Source organism: Arvicanthis niloticus, chromosome 24, assembly GCF_011762505.2.
Source record: "Arvicanthis niloticus isolate mArvNil1 chromosome 24, mArvNil1.pat.X, whole genome shotgun sequence".
Taxonomy (NCBI): Eukaryota; Metazoa; Chordata; class Mammalia; order Rodentia; family Muridae; genus Arvicanthis; species Arvicanthis niloticus.
This window is the reverse complement of record NC_133432.1, coordinates 1454159-1471059: the sequence shown is the minus strand read 5'-3', so window position 1 is coordinate 1471059 and position 16901 is coordinate 1454159. Positions and strand designations below refer to the sequence as shown.

The 16901-nt window shown below is 48.2% G+C and overlaps 2 protein-coding genes across 19 annotated transcripts in view; both read left to right on the top strand.

The window, feature by feature from the left end:
• The first annotated feature begins 99 nt into the window (after positions 1-99).
• On the top strand, positions 100-9365 carry Pus1 (pseudouridine synthase 1). 3 transcript variants are annotated; one of them, XM_076922370.1, is made up of 6 exons: positions 100-191; positions 845-1055; positions 2826-2963; positions 5444-5546; positions 7904-8595; positions 9045-9229. In XM_076922370.1, exons 1-6 carry the CDS (start codon positions 136-138, stop codon positions 9090-9092), a joined length of 1248 nt encoding a protein of 415 aa, XP_076778485.1. In that variant the 5' UTR covers positions 100-135; the 3' UTR covers positions 9093-9229. The 3 variants fall into 3 exon arrangements, with proteins under 3 accessions (XP_076778485.1, XP_076778484.1, XP_076778486.1); XM_076922369.1 differs by having other exon boundaries at positions 176-505; positions 9045-9365; XM_076922371.1 differs by having other exon boundaries at positions 180-199.
• A 2791-nt stretch (positions 9366-12156) lies between these two features.
• Positions 12157-16901, top strand: part of Ep400 (E1A binding protein p400) — a 109486-nt gene continuing 104741 nt past the window's right edge. For 11 of the 16 annotated variants that reach the window (XR_013106952.1, XM_076922363.1, XM_076922358.1 and 8 more), the window contains exon 1: positions 12443-12576. The gene's annotated coding sequence lies outside the window, so the exon portion shown is untranslated. Of the gene's footprint in view, positions 12415-12442; positions 12577-12841; positions 12985-16901 lie in introns of those variants that run through there. The other 5 variants (XM_076922359.1, XM_076922356.1, XM_076922361.1 and 2 more) reach the window with 2 other exon arrangements.

The window sequence follows — 16901 nt, the reverse complement described above, 5'->3', positions numbered from 1 at the left end:
ACGACGCTGAGCCTTTCCCTTCTCTGAAGAACTGCAACTAGACTGGCTTGGATCCTGGTAGGAAGCCCCACCCACTGGGTCCACCCCACTAGGCGCGTCCCAGAAAGACTTTTGTCCGCCTTCGGCCGCCTTCCAATGCTTGCCCGCTTCCGCTTTCGTGCACGTGGTCAGCTTCGGGGTTCCGCGGCGCCGTGAGTGGGTCCGGCGGGACTTTCTTCCCTTCTCAAGCGCGCCGGCTGCGCGATCTCTGGGGGTTGCGGTGCACCGGGGTGGGCAGGGGCCGCGGGGGTCACAGGTCAGCCTAGGATCAGGGGCGCCGCAGGGCCGGAGCCAAGAAATCAGGAAGACAGGGCAGGGATTTCTGGGCTGCAGAGTTCTGCAGGGATCGCTGAGGTCCGGGGTCGGCACCCGCCATCCCGCAGCGCATGGGCTTCCCCCGCCTTTGGGTCGCACTGCTGAGAGCCTGGGGACGGTGGACGGCGCGCCCAGGCCCGCGCGTGCCCGGGTAAAGACCCCGCGACCGGCTGCCTCTGTACTGATTCCCCACGACTGCCCTAAGCTGTCTGCCTCTTCTTCTTACCTGTGTCTTGTTAACCTTGCTGCCTTGTACTGACTGCCCTGCCGGAGCACTACCTGCTTGTGTCCAGCTCTGCCTCAAACTCCACCCCTGAGTTGCTGCTCTTGCCCAACCCCAGTCACTCATGTCGCTGGTGAACCAGGCAGGCTGGTTTGTCTTTAGGCAAGGTCTTCAGAGACCGCCGAGGCAGGCAGAGCTGGGTTCTCTCATTAGGCTCTGTTTTTATACCCTTTTACCACCTTGGTCACTCATGTCTGTTTTTCTCAGCCTGCCGCCTATGGCTGGAAACAAGGTGCCACCAGCGCTGGCTTCACACCAACCGGACAGGAAGGGCCGAGGTGGCTGGGTCTGGGAGGAGACGGAGCATCCTGCCAAGAGAGTCAAGGGCGGTGAGGATGAAGAGCCTCCACGCAAGCTGCCAAAGCGCAAAATTGTGCTGCTCATGGCCTACTCGGGCAAGGGCTACCACGGCATGCAGGTGAGGAGGGTTGTGCCTCGACAGCCCCTACCTGACTCAGCCCTTGGTTCCCTGATGCTACTCAGAGCAAGCCCCATCCCAAGCAACAACAAAAACTCAGAGTCCTCCATGAGAGGCTTGGGTGGTTTTCTTCCACTATGGTTAGGACAGCTCTGTGGCTGATTCACATGTGACCTTGGGAGCAGTGAGTCTTTATCGTTAGGGTGGTGCCTGTACCATACCTGGGGAACTGTGTGACATGGGCAGGTTTACTGAGAGTGGGGACCAGATTGCTGCCAGGTGCTACCTGTCCAGCATCCTGAGGGGCCTGGGGAAAGCTAGAAAGCTAGGCTATCCACTAGACTCTCTTACAACCCCCCCCCCCAAGCATCATTCTTGTCACCTCTGCTGTTGACATTGTTTCAATTTCTGATTTTTCTTTGAACAAATTTTAACCTTTATTATTTTTGTTTGTGTATATGGGTGGTTTGCTTGCATGCATGACTGAGTGCTGTGTGCATGTACTTCTCTCAGAGGCCAGAAGAAGCTGTACTATCCCCTGGGGCTGGAGTGACAGGCACTTGTGAGCTGCCATCTGGGTGATGAGAATCAAACCCAGTCCCCTAGAAGAGCAGCCAGTGCTCTAAACACTGAGCCATCTCTCTGGTCACTTTTCCCACTTTTTAAACCTTTATCTTGAGCCACAGGATGGAGTTCATTGCTGTGATGTGTCCAACCAAAACAGTGGCTCCACACATGATGACCAGGCTGACCAGGCATGATGGTGACTTTGAGAAGGAATGACAGCAGTGACATAAGTCATGTTCTATTTTACTTTTAAGAGAACGTAGGCCAACTGGGATGATGGCATACAGACTGTCATCCTGGCATTCAGGAAGTTGATGCAGGAGGATTGCCAAGTTCAAGGATAGTCCGGCTTTGTTCCTCTCCAGTAAGAAACACATAGGCTTCACGGTGCCCTGAGAGTGGATAGGGAGTGGTGGCTTCGGGCTAGATGGTGCTTTTAATATGGCCTAGGCTGTGACATTCCTGAGGACGTGCAGACTGCACTGTTTCTGGGGCGACTGGTTTGCTTTTGGGGAGTGGTTCTGACTGCAATTTTTTTTTGTTGTTGTTGTCTTTTTGTTTTGTTTTTTTTGGCTATGTTTCTCAGTAATATCCTGTTTGCCTCAGTTTTCCCACTAGAGATATGACAGAGATGCTGGTCTCACAGAGCTGAGTGAGGGCTGTGGTCACTTTTTGTTACCGTCTTTTTTTGTTGTTGTTTTTGTTTTTCGAGACAGGGTTTCTCTGTGTAGCCCTGGCTGTCTTGGAACTCACTCTGTAGACCAGGCTGGCCTCAAACTCAGAAATCCGCCTGCCTCTGCCTCCCAAGTGCTGGGATTAAAGGTGTGGTCCACCACTGCCTGGCTGTTATGGTCTTTTTATGTCACTTGGGAAGTGTTCCTGACTTCATCTGTGGCAATGGGAAACAAAGGGTAGAGCAGGCTTTGAAAAGACTGTCTCACCAGGGAGTGTGGTTGAAGTGTTCACATGCCCTGCTTCCCTTGGGAAGGATTTCCCCGAGAGTCTTGGATCTTGTCTCTTATTCTGAGGATTGGTGGGATGCTGATGTGTCTGACCTCATGGGGTCGTGAACACCATGAACCCCATGGCTAGGGAAGGCCAAGAGGCACAGCATTAGATCTGGTTCCAGAAGTGATGGTCAGCTTTCTGGCATGCATCCATCCCAAGAGTTCTTGCAAACAGGTTATCCACTTTTTTCTTTAGAGGAATCTGGGGTCCTCCCAGTTCAGGACCATCGAAGATGACTTGGTATCTGCCTTAGTCCAGGCAGGTTGTATCCCTGAAAACCATGGCACAGATATGAGGAAGATGTCCTTCCAGCGATGTGCTCGCACAGACAAGGTATGTGTCCTGCTACTTTCCTGCGGCTTTCACTGTCCCATGGTCTCAGGGTCTACCTGTCAGAAGGGGTCCTAGTCAGGGGACATGCCTGTTGAGTCATGATAGCAGCCTGATAGCAGTGACACGGTTTGTGCGCTGTTTTACTTACAAAAGAGCTTAGGTTGGCTGAGTTGGTGGCACTTGTCTGTCATGTCAGTATTTGAGGGAAAGAACATGTTGTTGTTTTGTTGTATGGAGGGCCAGGAGTGCAGATTACTAAGCTGGTGTAGGTGGGCTACACGAGACCCTGCCTTTCTTCACTGGCCTTTGCTTTCCTTGGATAGTTCTGAGAAAAAATAAAAAAAAAGAGAGATGATTTATTGGGTTGCAGAGAGAATTTGGCAGTTAAGAACAATTACTACTCTTCAGAGGATTAGAGTTTGGTTCCTAACACCCACATCCTGTGGCTCATACCTCTCATAACTCCAACTCCAGGGGATCCAATACCTCTGGCCTTTTTGGCTACCTGTGCACATAATTATGCATATAGCGAATATATAATAGTTAAAAATTAAGAAAAGAGAGATGACTAGCTCAGTAGTGGTGGCCCATGCTTTAATCCCAGCATTCGGGAGGCAGAGGCACGTTGATCTCTGAGTTTGAGGCCAGCCTGGTCTACAGAGTGAGTTCCAGGACAGCCAGAGCTATACACTAGTCTGGTATGCAACAGGTTCAGGGCAAAGACCACCGGAGGCTGTTTTGGTTTTAAACAAGGCAGGTCTCACAGTGATTGCAGTTCCAGCTTCAAGAGAAAAAGATTATGAACAGTAGCCTACAGTGCACTTTGTACCAGCGTCCCCAGCCTCTGGCGTTTCTTCTCTCTGTCCCCATAGCCTTTGGGGAACTCTGCCTGCTTTTGCCTGTACATTGGCTTCCTCCTCTACTAGGTAAGGCTAATTCTAACAGTCTGTATTATTTATCTGTATAGCCAAGATGTTTTCATTGCAACATGCAGTCAGTATGAGCGCCTACCAGTGGAAACTGTCTTCACACTCCCTATGTGGCACTAGGACTTTTCAAGTTACCATTATTGTGTGAGCGTGCACAAGTGGCCGTCAGTCCTCCATGGGTTCCAGGGATCAGGTCCGCAGGCTTGCATGGCAGTGTTACTACATACTCAGCCATCTCTCCTGCCTAGGTGAGAGGTCTTTGACAACACTGTGTACCTACATGATAGGCATATTGTCACATGGCTCATTCCACAGAAGAGGCTGCCTGTGACTGATGGCCTAGCTTTTGTACTTCAAATCACAAGAACAGGTCCCGGCTGGGCGGTGGTGGCACACGCCTTTAATCCCAGCACTTGGGAGGCAGAGGCAGGCGGATTTCTGAGTTCGAGGCCAGCCTGGTCTACAGAGTGAGTTCCAGGACAGCCAGGACTACACAGAGAAACCCTGTCTTGAAAAACCAAAAAAAAAAAAAAAAAAAAAAAAAAAAAGAACAAGTTAAGAACAAGTTCCACTGTCTCTGATTGATGTGGGAATCCGTCCTGGATTCAGTTCCTAGTTGATGGTGGCACTTGGGGGGCACATCTTGAGAGGATACATCACATTCCCTGGGCCTGGGACATACAGAACCATATGGCTGGGCCCTCGTTGGTAGTTCTTTATGGTTGGGTTTGTTGTGGCCTTTACTCCGCCTCAACGCTTTGCCTCAACGCTTTGGTCGAGAGAGAGAGAGAGAGAGAGAGAGAGAGAGAGAGAGAGAGAGAGAGAGGCTCTTGGGGCAGGTGACTCGAAGAATGGAGACAAGACAGGGTGTGATCAAGTCTCTCTTATTGAAGGGAATTCTGAGGTATTTATATACACAAGCAGGAGAACACAGGTGAAAACACTTTACCACGTGCACCATACAGCTGAGGTCACTAAACAGCAAAACAAGCTATGTGGGATAAACAATATATTTATCAGAGTGTGCTTCAGCTGTTACAAGCTTTTGACAATCAAGTCTTTCATCAGGGTATATGGTTCCAGATGGCTGCAAAGTTGATCTAGCCGCTTTCTACTAAAGTCGGCTCCCAACAGGGTTGACCTCTGAAGGAGCCTGCTGTTTATAGGTCAGGGTGAGAACAGATTCCCTAGCACAGGTGGGGCAAGTGTCCCAGAACTTGGAAGAATTCCAAGTTTGAAGATAGCTTAGGCTATAGAGTTCAGGGCCAGCCTTTGATATATAGCAGGACTCTGTCTTATGAAAAACAAGAAGTAACACTGGGCCTTCCTATGCACACTTGTCATCCCGGGGGGTGGGTGGGATTGTGGCAAGACTGTTATAAGTTGGAGGTTAGCTTGGTGTATGTAAGACAGTTCCAGGCCAGCTAGGATCACATATAGAGACCCATTCCCAAAATCACCCCCTCTTCCGCTGCAGGATCAGGTGTGAGGGTTGTGTTGGGGGACAAGACCCCCTCCCCACCTCTCCTCTCTGCTGTGTTTTCTTTGCAGGGTGTGTCTGCAGCTGGACAGGTGGTATCTCTAAAGGTGTGGCTAATTGATGACATTCTGGACAAGATCAACAGCCACCTTCCATCCCACATTCGGATTCTGGGTAAGCTTCCCTGTGCGACCACCTGAGTGGCCTCATGTGGACAGAGGCTGTACCTGCCCTGCCGCCTCCGGCCAAGCAGGTACTCAGCAGGTGGCAGGGTGCTGTGAAGGTGCAGCGTTGCTCCCTCAGGACTGGCTAGCTGAGAGAACAGTTCCACGGCCTTTGGCTGTACTGTTCTGATAATCTGTGGGTACTTTTCTCATAAACAGTGGTTATGAGTGCGCAGAAAGTTAAAGTAGGGCCAGCGGTGCTCTCGTAACAGGACCGGAAAATGGAGTTTTATAACCTGGAGCCTTATTTCCTAGTTTCTTTGTTCCAAGTGCTATTTCTAGCCCTTTAACTTATTTTGTTTTATTTTATTTTGAGACAAGGTCTTTTTGCATAACCCTGGCTGTCCTGGAACTCACTAGATAGACCAGGTTGGCCTTGGGTTTACAGAGATCTGATTATTTTTGCCTCTGAGTGCTGGGATTAAAGGTGTGCACTGCCACACTTGGCTTTAAATACAACCAAGTTTGTATTTAATTAAGTTATTTATTTTGTTGGCAGTGGTAGAGCTTAAGTCCAGGGCCTTGTACACACTAGTCGAGTTTTTCTTCTCTCTTCCTCCAACAGTCGCCCCCAGCCCCCATCTCTAGGTAGGCTCTCATTGTGTAGTCCTGGCTGGTCAGGAACTCTGCTGTATAGACAAGGAAGACCCTGAACCCACAGAGATCTGCCTCCTGAGTGCTGGGATTGAAGCGTTCAGCACTAGTCAAGTTTTCTGAGCTATACTCCCTAGCCCACTTCTTCTTCTTCTTTTTTTTTTTTTTTTTTTAAAAAAAAAGAAAGAAAATAAGAGCCAGCTGTGTTAAGACTATGGCGAGAGCAGGGAGTTCTTGTCCATCCTGGCCACAGACTAAACCTCTCAAGAATAAAATCAAAATAAGTAATACATAAACAAACAAGCAAGGACGGCCTTTTGAAGGTCTTGCTGTTTGTTACCTGCATGCTGTTCTTGAGTTTGTGGTCTTCATGCCTCAGCCCGAATGCTGGATCAAATGTGCACCACCATGCTTGGCTAGTGGAGTACAGTTTTATTTGGTTTTGTGTTTTTCCGACCTGAGAACAGTTTCATCCTGAAGTTTTTCAGAGTACTCTATAAAAGTCACTCTTTTTTTTGTTTTTTTGTTTTTGTTTTTTTTCGAGACAGGGTTTCTCTCTCTGTGTAGCCCTGGCTGTCCTGAACTCACTCTGTAGACCAGGCTGACCTCGAACTCAGAAATCCGCCTGCCTCTGCCTCCCAAGTGCTGGGATTAAAGGCGTGCACCACCACTGCCCCGCTGAAAGTCACTCTTGATCACCTTGAATGTGTCTTGCCATTCATGTCCAGGAAGAATATTTAATATTTAATAAATTACCTGGAAGGAACCTCTAGCTTGGTGTTGATTTTTGTTTTGTTTTTTTTTGAAACAGAGTCTTACTAGTCTTGGCTATCTTGGAAATCACTATGTAGACCAGGCTAGCCTCTTGATTCCTGAGTGCTGGTTAAAGGCATTTACCACTGTGCTCAGCCCAACTATTTTTTTTTTTTTTTATTGTTTGAGAATTTCATACACGTATATGAAGGGTTTGATCAGAATGTCCCTAATCTCTCCTTGCTTCTTCCGTAGCACCTCTTCCCTGACTTAGTGCCCCTTGTATGTATAGGAGCATCAGTTGGAGCATGGCTAGCCTCTCTGGGGCTGCATGCCTAAAGACAATTCGTTCTCTTTGCCCAGCAGCCGTCAGTTGCCAACAGCTCTTTGACTGGGGGTGAGAACCTACGGTCTTATTCAGTTAGCGTTTTCTTGTTGTTGAAATCTTCTGTGTCTGTAGAGAGACTTCTAGTATTCTAGCTACTACCACGTTGATGGCTGATGACTGAAGGCCTGGTCAAAAGCTGCACTACAGATTTAAAAGGAAAAAAAAAGATTTATTTATTTTATGTGCATTGGTGTTTTGCCCGCATGTATGTCTGTGAGAGGGTGTCAGGTCCTCTGCAACTGGAGTTACAGATCGTTGTAAATGGCCGTGTGGGTGCTGGGACTGTCATCAGGATTCCCTGGAAGAGCAGCCAGTTTTCTTAGGTGCTGAACCATCTCTCCAGACCTGCACTGCAGATTTTTAACCCTGGCTTGGTGTGTTTGTTAGCTCCACTCTCAGCAGGTTTTTTTTGTCATTTGGGTTTGTTTCATTCTGAGCTTCAGTAGATTCTGAGTTTGGAATCAGGACTGGGTGCCTTTCCTGGGCAAGTGGTACCAGAACAATGCTGTCAGGATGTCCCCCACCTTGGAAGTGTTTCTGCTCACCTAGGTTTCCTTTATCCGGTCCCCAAGGATTGAAGAGGGTCACAGGCGGGTTCAACTCCAAGAACAAGTGTGACGCCAGGACCTATTGCTACATGCTACCGACCTTTGCCTTTGCTCACAAGGACCGGGATGCACAGGATGAGAGCTATCGCCTGAGCGCAGAGACCCTGAGGCAGGTCAACCGGCTTCTGGCCTGCTACAAAGGCACCCATAACTTCCATAACTTCACCTCGCAGAAGGGGCCAAGAGAGCCCAGTGCACGCCGCTACATTCTGGAGATGTACTGCGAGGAGCCCTTTGTACGTGAGGGCCTGGAGTTTGCTGTGATCAAAGTGAAGGGCCAGAGCTTCATGATGCACCAGATCCGGAAGATGGTTGGCCTGGTGGTAGCCATTGTGAAGGGTTATGCCCCTGAGAGTGTCCTGGAGCGCAGCTGGGGCGAGGAGAAGGTGGATGTGCCCAAGGCACCAGGGCTTGGCTTAGTCCTGGAGAGGGTTCACTTTGAGAAGTACAATCAACGCTTTGGCAGTGACGGGTTGCATGAGCCCCTGGACTGGACGCAGGAGGAAGGGAAGGTGACTGCTTTCAAGGAGCAATACATCTACCCTACCATTGTCAGCACTGAGCGGGATGAGCGGTCCATGGCCCAGTGGCTTAACACTTTGCCGATCCACAACTTCAGCGGCACTGCACTGGGAGCTGCTGACACAGGTGCCAAGGTAAGAGTTTGGTCTGGAGTGTGCACGGTGTGCATATGTGCACACATTAGCTGCGTAGGCTGAGTGGCAGGTAATAACCTGAGCTGCAGAGAATCCCCAAAGTCGCACAGCCCCTGGAGGAGTGGGCTGCCTCCTGCTTCTGCCCCACCTGTGGTCTTGGCTGCCTGCTGAAGTAGTGGTTGACTCCTAGGCAAGGTTTACTCGGGTTGGTATTGGGCTGCAGCTGCTGAACAGTGTGTGTGGTTACCTCTAAAGGCACAGTGGGCTGCCTGCGCCTGCTTGGTCAGCTTCAGTCCACTCTCAAGGCCTTCCCACTAGTACAGTACCTTTGCTCAGCAGGAGCACTTGACACTATACCTAGTTCTCCGTTGTTTTTCCCTATGCTCACACGTGGGAGTGCTTACAAGTTGGGTCTCATGGTCCTTTTCCTGTTTGTCCCTTTCCTGCAGGTCCCCAGTTCCCTGGAGGGCAGTGAAGGGGATGGAGACACTGACTGAAACCGTAGATCCTGCCAGTGCTATGAGTGCTGAGGCTGGAATCTCTGCACCTGCCTGTCACCCAGGACGGGGGAGCCAAGAATTCAGGAGCCAGCTCGTGGCTGTAGCCTGGCTTCATAACCTCAGGATATTAAATTCTCATCCCAGGAACCAGCTGCCTATTTTAGCCCATGCATTGTGTGTATACACCTTAGCACGAAAGGACACTTTTTAAAAAAAAAAAAAAAAAAAAGAAGTGATTTTTTTCCTATTAAATATGTTTTGCTTAGTGAATTCTTTTCCTATTTTTTTTTTTCTGGTTGTGAGATGAGTGGAACTCTGTTGTGTTGGGCATAGCTGAGGTGCACAGAGGGTCAGCACAGGGTGTGGTTGACTGGGCGGGCAGTAGATGCAGCCACTAGCGGTCTACTCCCAGCTGCTACTTTCTTTCTTCTATCCGGACTGATCCACTTTTCTGAAGTGGCTACATGCTGCCTGTTCCTGGGGAGACCTCAAGTGGGACTGTGCTTCAACAGCCCCCACTTTCATGCCCTAGTGTTCTTCACCTCCTTCTGGGTCTCCTTTCTTACGCTGTGTGACAGTTGGTGGCTCTCACTGGACACCCACGCCGCACGGCCACTCCCTCAGCACTAGACTTGGAACGCCCCTTCAGCCCCGAGTACTCCTCCCAGACTTTTCTTGCTTTCTATGGGTGAGGCATTCTCAGATTTCTAGCACAGTCAGTGTTACAGGGCCCTTAGACCTGCACGGATGGCTTCATCCCGTGACCTGCATTTTTGGTTTGTTCGGAATGGCAAGCCAGCAGTTTTAGAGGAGTAATAGCTTCGTCAAGCAGGGAGGGGTTGGGTCCCCAAAATGGGTGGCCTTTTTTTTTTTTTTTTTAAAGACCACTTGTTCTTGAAGAGGACTTGGGTTTGCTTACCAGCACCAATATGGTGGTTCACAACTACCTGCACCTCCAGTCAGATGATCCGACAGGCTGTATGCATGCAGGCAAAAAAACATTTATTGACAGTTTACTTTAGGGGTTAGTGGGATGGCTTGGCTATTACAAGTGTCGACTGGTCTTACAGAGAACCCAAGTTCAATTTCCAGCACCCATGTTGAACAGCTTATATCCACCTATAATTCTAGCTCTAGAGGATTCAGCCCTCTCTTCTGGCCTTCTGAGGGCACTCATTCCTGTACACATTCCCACGCTTAAGACACATGTGCACACCCCTAATTGAAAAATAAAATCTTGGGGCTGGAAAGATAGCTCAGTGGTTAAGAGCACTGACTGCTCTTCCAGAGGTCCTGAGTTCAATTCCCAGCAACCACATGGTGGCTCACAACCATCTGTAATGGGATCTGATGCCTTCTGGTGTGTCTGAAGACAGCTACAGAGTACTCAAATAAATTAAAGCTTAAAAAATTTAAATCTTTTTAGAAATGTGTGTGTGTGTGTGTGTGTGAATGCCTATGGAAGTCAGAAGAGTGTCAGACCTAGAGCTAATTACAAATGGTTATGAACCACCTCATGTGGGTTCTGAGAACTGAATTCAGGTCTTCTCAAGGCTAAACCATCTTTCCAGCTATTTTTTTATTTTATTTTATTTTTTTTTTTGGTTTTTTGAGACAAGGTTTCTCTGTGTAGTCCTGGCTGTTCTGGAACTCACTCTGTAGACCAGGCTAGCCTCGAACTCAGAAATTCGCCTGCCTCTGCCTCCCAAGTGCTAGGATTAAACTTTCCAGCTATCCTGAGCTAACTTTTTTTTGTTTGTTTTTTCAAGACAGGGTTTCTCTCTGTAGTCCCCCTCCTTTTTTTTTTTTTTTTTTAGATTTATTTTATTTATATGAGCACACTGTAACTCTCTTCAGACACAACAGAGTAGGATGTCAGATCCTATTACAGATGGTTGTGAGCCACCTTGTGGTTGTTGGGAATTGAACTCAGGAGCTCTGGAAGCAGAGCATTGAGTGCTCTTAACCGCTGAGCCATGTCTCCAGCCCCTACCCTGAACAACTTTTAAAAAGATCGCTCGTTTATTATCTGATAGTTTCACACATGTATGTTTTGGTCATATCCACCAGCTTCCTCTGGTGCTCCTGCCTAACACACTTCTCTCCTGTTTGTTTGTTTGTTTGTTTATTTTGAGATAGTGTCTCATGTATTCCAGGACAGCCTCAAACATGATATAGGGAAGCCAGCCTTGAACCCCAGATCTTTCTGCTTCAGCCTCAAATTCTGGGATTGTAGCAGTGGTTCTCAAACATCCTAATGCTGTAACTCTTTAATACAGTTCCTCATGTTGTGGTGACCCCCAACCATAAAATTATTTCATTGTTACTTCATAACTGTAATTTTACTACTGTGGTTTTTTTTTTTTTTTTTTTTTTTTTTTGTTTTTCGAGACAGGGTTTTTCTGTGAAGCCCTGGCTGTCCTGGAACTCACTCTGTAGACCAGGCTGGCCTCGAACTCAGACATCCTCCTGTCTCTGCCTCCCAAGTGCTGGGATTAAAGCCATGGGCCACCACCGCCCGGCTTTTGCTATTGTTTTAAGTTGTAAATAAATATCTGATGTGCTAGATATCTTATATGTGACCCACAGGTTGAGAACCACTGGATTACAGGCTTGTGTCCCCAAGCTCGGTTAATTCCTTCCTTCTTTCCTTTCTCACAGTGTTTTAAAAATTATCTTTTTCAAACTCGCATAGCAATCCTACCTCCTCTTGGTTGTGATTTCTCGTGCATTTCTCTGACGCTGCTGGCTGTATTTTCAGACTTCTGCCCACTTTTTGTTTATAGGGCTAGTCTCCTATTTCCCAGGAAGATAGGGCGCTTTTAGGGGACTCAACCATGTCCACCCCAGCTTTCCTAACCATCCTCACAGGCTGGAGCCCCTAGGTGGCCTAACCCAGCGAAACTCAGTTGGGTAGGTCTCCAGCTGACGAGGCCACGCCCCCTGAGTCTACCCGAACTTCCCTGAGCCGTGAGGCTCCGCCTCGTGATGGCGAGGCCACGCCCCTTCCCGAGTCTACCCGAACATTCCCGAGCCCTGAGGCTCCGCATCGTACAGTCGTGGCCACTCCCTAGCCCGCGGGCACAGTGGTGCGAGCCGACTCGCCTCCTACTGACCGAAGCGATTTCTCCTGGCTCAGATGAGGCCTTTCGGAGGCGGCCCTGAGGTAGCCCTCAGCTCTCCGAGCCCCGCCCAACGCGCCTCCATAAAGCACCGCCCCTAACCGCCTGGTTCTGAGCCGCTTCGGTCCTGCCTCCGCCGTCGGCAGCGCCTCAGCTTCGGGCGACCTCGCGCGGCTGTGACAGGCGCTACAGGACAGGTACCGTTAGTCCCTCGCCGCTCGCCGTAGCCCCGGCGCTGCTACTTCCTGTGCCCGCGGACCCGGATGCGCCGAGCGGCTGCGGCGCGCTCGAGCCTCTCGGCTGTCCTGACGCGGTGGAGCGCGGCTCCCGGTGCAAGTGAACCGGACGGCGTCAGCGGGGTGAGAGGCGGGATGGTGGGTGGCAGACGGCGGTGTCGTGCCGGGCGGTCGTCTTCAGCGGTGCTGCAGCCCGCGTCGCGTCGGGCCCAGGCCGCGGCGGCGCTTTGTCGTGGGCGGGCGGGGCCGAGGGGCCGGGCGGCGCCGAGAGGGACCGGTGGCTCGGCGCGTGGTCCGGTCTCGGGAAGGCCCTTCTCTGGTCCGCGCTCTCGCGTGCCGGGTTCCGGGCAGGCGCGCGGCCGTTCGGAGCGCTCGGGAAGGCGGGGCTCTTAACGCCCGCGGCACCGTTGGTCGGCGGCGCGCGGCTTCCTTGAGCTGAGGCAGAGCGGGAAGGACTCCGGGGACCTGGGAGAGCTCCCTGGGCCGGGGCTCCGAGGTGCACCATCCGCCGCCGAGCCGCCGTCTCCACAGGTCTGTCCCTAGGGCTGCCCAGTATCCCGGAGCACCGCCACTTGGAATTGGTGGTTGCGCTCATCCCCGGCAGGATATTTGCGTTTTCTGTGCTCTCGGTATTATGTGTGACAAAAGGGTTGTTTTGTTTCGTTTTTGTTTTTTTTTTGTTTTTTTGTTTTTTTGTTTTGCTTTTTCCATTTTAAGACAGGGTCTCACGGCTGGCTTTTTAACTGGCCATTTAGACCAGGGTGGCCTTGAACTTACGAAGATCCGGGGTTCTTGTACGGGTGTGTGTGTGTGTGTGTGTGAGAGAGAGAGAGAGAGAGAGAGAGAGAGAGAGAGAGAGAGAGAGAGAGAGAGAGAGAGAGAGACAGACACACACACACAGAGAGAGACAGAGAGAGACAGAGACAGAGACAGAGGCACTTTGAATGGCCACAAGGCAAACTGCATGTTAACTTTAAATCTATTTACATATTTAGGTTTTCTGAGACAAAGTCTCATGGAAGTCCGAATCAGCCTGTTTGGAACTCATTAAGTAGCCTAAGCTGCTCTGTGATTCTTAGCAGTCCAGATGCCTCAGCTTTGGAACTGGGGTTGCAGGTGTGAACCATCATGCCTGGCTGTTTTATTTATTTACTTGTTTTTGAAATGCATCTTTGTGTTCCAGGCTGGCCTCGAACCCTGGCCTCAAGTTATCTTTCTACCTCAGTCTCTTGAGTAGCTTGGAGTGTTGGTGCCTGCTGTGGTGCCCAGACCCCAGCGGCTCCCCCCCCCCTTATTTATTTTTTAAAAAAAAACAAACATGGTGTCACTGAATAGTTCTGGCTGGCCTGAAACAGGCTGACCTTAAACTCAAAAGAGATCTACCTGCCTCTGCCACCTGAGCGTTAAGGACTGAAGGTGTACTCCATACCTTCCTCCCCGACTTGGTTTTTTTTTTTTTTTTTTTTTTTTTGGTTTTTCGAGACAGGGTTTCTCTGTGTAGCTCTGGCTGTCCTGGAACTCACTCTGTAGACCAGGCTGGCCCACCAAATGTTTTAAAAACTGAAGATAGTCTAATAATGAAAGTGTTGTTATTTCCTTTTATTCTATTCTTCTAACTTTAAACAAATGTTTGGGATTACGTAATTAAACTGTTTTAATTACATCCAACTGTACAATAATTGCCTCATAATGTTGCTGATATTGTTGTCCTTGTGAGGCATTTACTGGTGCTGTGACTTTGTGTTGGGTGGCTCTTTGTGGCTCACTCAAAGCCATAACATAACAGTCTTCAGACTGGCTGTCAGTTGTTTTCTGGCCACCTTATTTACAACTACATAGTAACCTTTCCTTGGGTTAAGGCTCTCCTCCAATTGACTCTTTCAACTCTCAGCTGCTTTGTATTCCTGGGTGGGAGAGAATTTTTTGTGTGCTCTCAGTCACCATTTCCTTCTTTTTCTGTAGCGGCTTTACTTAACCTTTTGGTCACCTCCTCTCCAGTGAGTAGGCTCCACTGTTCTGGTTGTCCATGAATTAAAAAAAAAAATATATATATATATATACACACACACACACACACACACACATATATATATATATATTTATATTTATATTTCTTCTTTTTCTCTGTGTGTATGTCTGCCGTATAAGTGCCTGCCAAGACACTGATCTGATCACTGATCACACTGTCTGATCTTTTGGTCGTTATGAGCTATGCAGTTTGGGATTCAAACTCAGATCCTCTTTTTTGGTTTTTCGAGTCAGGGTTTCTCTGTATAGCCCAGGCTGTCCTGGAACTCACTCTGTAGACCAGGCTGGCCTCGAACTCAGAAATCCGCCTGCCTCTGCCTCCCAAGTGCTGGGATTAAAGGTGTGCGCCACCACCTCCCGGCACCCAGATCCTCTTGAAGAACAGCATGTACTCTTGACTCCTGAGCTATCTCTTCTACCCTTTTTTATGTGTAGGTGTTTTGCCTATATGTATATCTCTACCACTTGGGTGCTTGATGCCCACAGAGGCCAGAAGAGGAAATCAGATACCCTGGAACTGGAGTTACTGAGTATTGTAAGTCACTGAGAATTAAACCCATGCCAGGCAGTGCTTTTAACTGCTGAGCCATCTTTCTAGCCCCTGTCCATGAGTTTTTTGAGGTTAAAAAGCAAACAAGTGGAAGCATTGTCTTTTTTATTTGTATCTATTTATTTGGTTGGTGAGCCATAGGTGGCCTTGAACTATGTAGATCTGTCTCAACTTGAATTTGTGATCCTTCTGCCTCTGCCTTCTGAGTGCTTCCATTACTGACAGGCATGTGCCACCCTACTTGATTGAAAGCCTCATTTTTAATATGTTTAATCTTTGTGAATGTGTGTGGTACTGGGGATCAAATTCAAGTTTCTCCACATGCAGAGCAAGCACTTAACCACTGAGTTATCCCTAACCCTTATCCTTAAACATTTAATGTTTTAACACCCTTAGTAAATGGTGTTAGTTTTTGGTGTTTGTCAAATGACTTATTTGAGTATGGAAAGTGTACTTGAATATGGTTCTCAGGGGTTGAAGGCAGACTAGGTTTGTGGGAGAATTTTGAAACGTGAGGGTACTTTGTTGCGGAGAAGAGAAGCAGTTTTGTGTAGCTAGACCTCAGTGATTGGGTGATAGAAGGCCATTTAAAAGTGTAGCTGCCATTGTTCTGCTTTGGAACTTGATTCCCAGTTGGGTTCTGGCTCTCACTGAGTTGTCTTTATATAAGATGAAGACCAGTTAGCCAATACTAGCCATACCAACTGCTAACCCCCCAAAACCTGCTCTGTGTAGGCCAGTGGGAGTAGTGGTAAAACAGTTCACTGGTCAGGTGAGCCTTTCCTTTTGTGATTTTTCTGTGGCCATTTCTCCAAGTGCCAATTTCACCTGAAGGAAATAAATTTGAAGAAAATAAATAAATGAATAAATGAATAAATAATGTTAGAATTTAAACTGATTTAAATGGATTATTGGGGCATGTAAATTAAAATCATAATTAGATGTGATCTCATCTAAAGTGACAGTGAACAAACAGACAATAACGTGTTAGTGAGCCTGTGAAAAAGACAGCTATGCTATGTAGTTGGAAGGAGTCTAATCAGAACTACTTATGACCAAGCATTCCCATTCCTAGGTATATCCAAGGGAAACGTAGTCAATATACAGAAGAGACACCTGAATAACCCTGTTTCTTTCAGCACTGATCACAATATCCAAGATACAGAGTCAACTCAGGTGCCCATCTGGGACTGAGTGGGAAAGAATGTAATGTCTGTATGCACACGCACACGGTGGAAGATTCAGTTATAAGGAGAATGAGGTTGAGTCATTTGCCACAGATTGGATGGAATTAGAGACGTTTTTGTAAAGTGAAATAGGCCATTACACAGTGCTTTGAGGAAATGTCAGAAGTAACTTGAGAATATTACTTTGGTTCACAGTTTAGAAGATATAGTCATGGTGACTAGAAGGGCTTGGTCTGTGGTGGTTGGAGTACATGGTGTACATTGTTCACATGTCAGTGGGTCAGGTAGCACAGAGCTTGGACTGTAGTAAGAAGTGGAGGTATCACCTCCAAGGCCCACTCTAGCAATCTATTTCTGCTCGCTAGGCAATATCTCCTGAATTCCTAAAATCTTCTAAAACAGTACCACCAGTTGGAGACCTGATGTTCATCAAACACATGTGTGTGGAAGGCATTTTAATATTTATAACATTCTGCCTTTGGTCCCATATACTTAGAACATTCCATTATGCAGGATGTATTCACTCCAGCTGTACAAATCCCCATGGCCTTAACCATCCCAGTACTGTTTAAAAGTTCAAAGAGTATTTTGAGACTTAAGGCAAACTCATAGCTGTGAATACTTGTTAAAAATAAAAAAATAATAAGTACTTCCAGTATACACACAGTAAAAACATTGTTGTT

What these genes read in the sequence shown, in the direction of transcription:
- Pus1 (XM_076922369.1), top strand. Translation starts at nt 426, where the DNA reads ATGGGCTTCCCCCGCCTTTGGGTCGCACTGCTGAGAGCCTGGGGACGG. An exon ending in AGGGCTACCACGGCATGCAG is followed by an intron (nt 1,056 to 2,825) that starts GTGAGGAGGGTT and finishes TTTTTTCTTTAG; the next exon opens with AGGAATCTGGGGTCCTCCCA. An exon ending in ATCCCACATTCGGATTCTGG is followed by an intron (nt 5,547 to 7,903) that starts GTAAGCTTCCCT and finishes CCGGTCCCCAAG; the next exon opens with GATTGAAGAGGGTCACAGGC.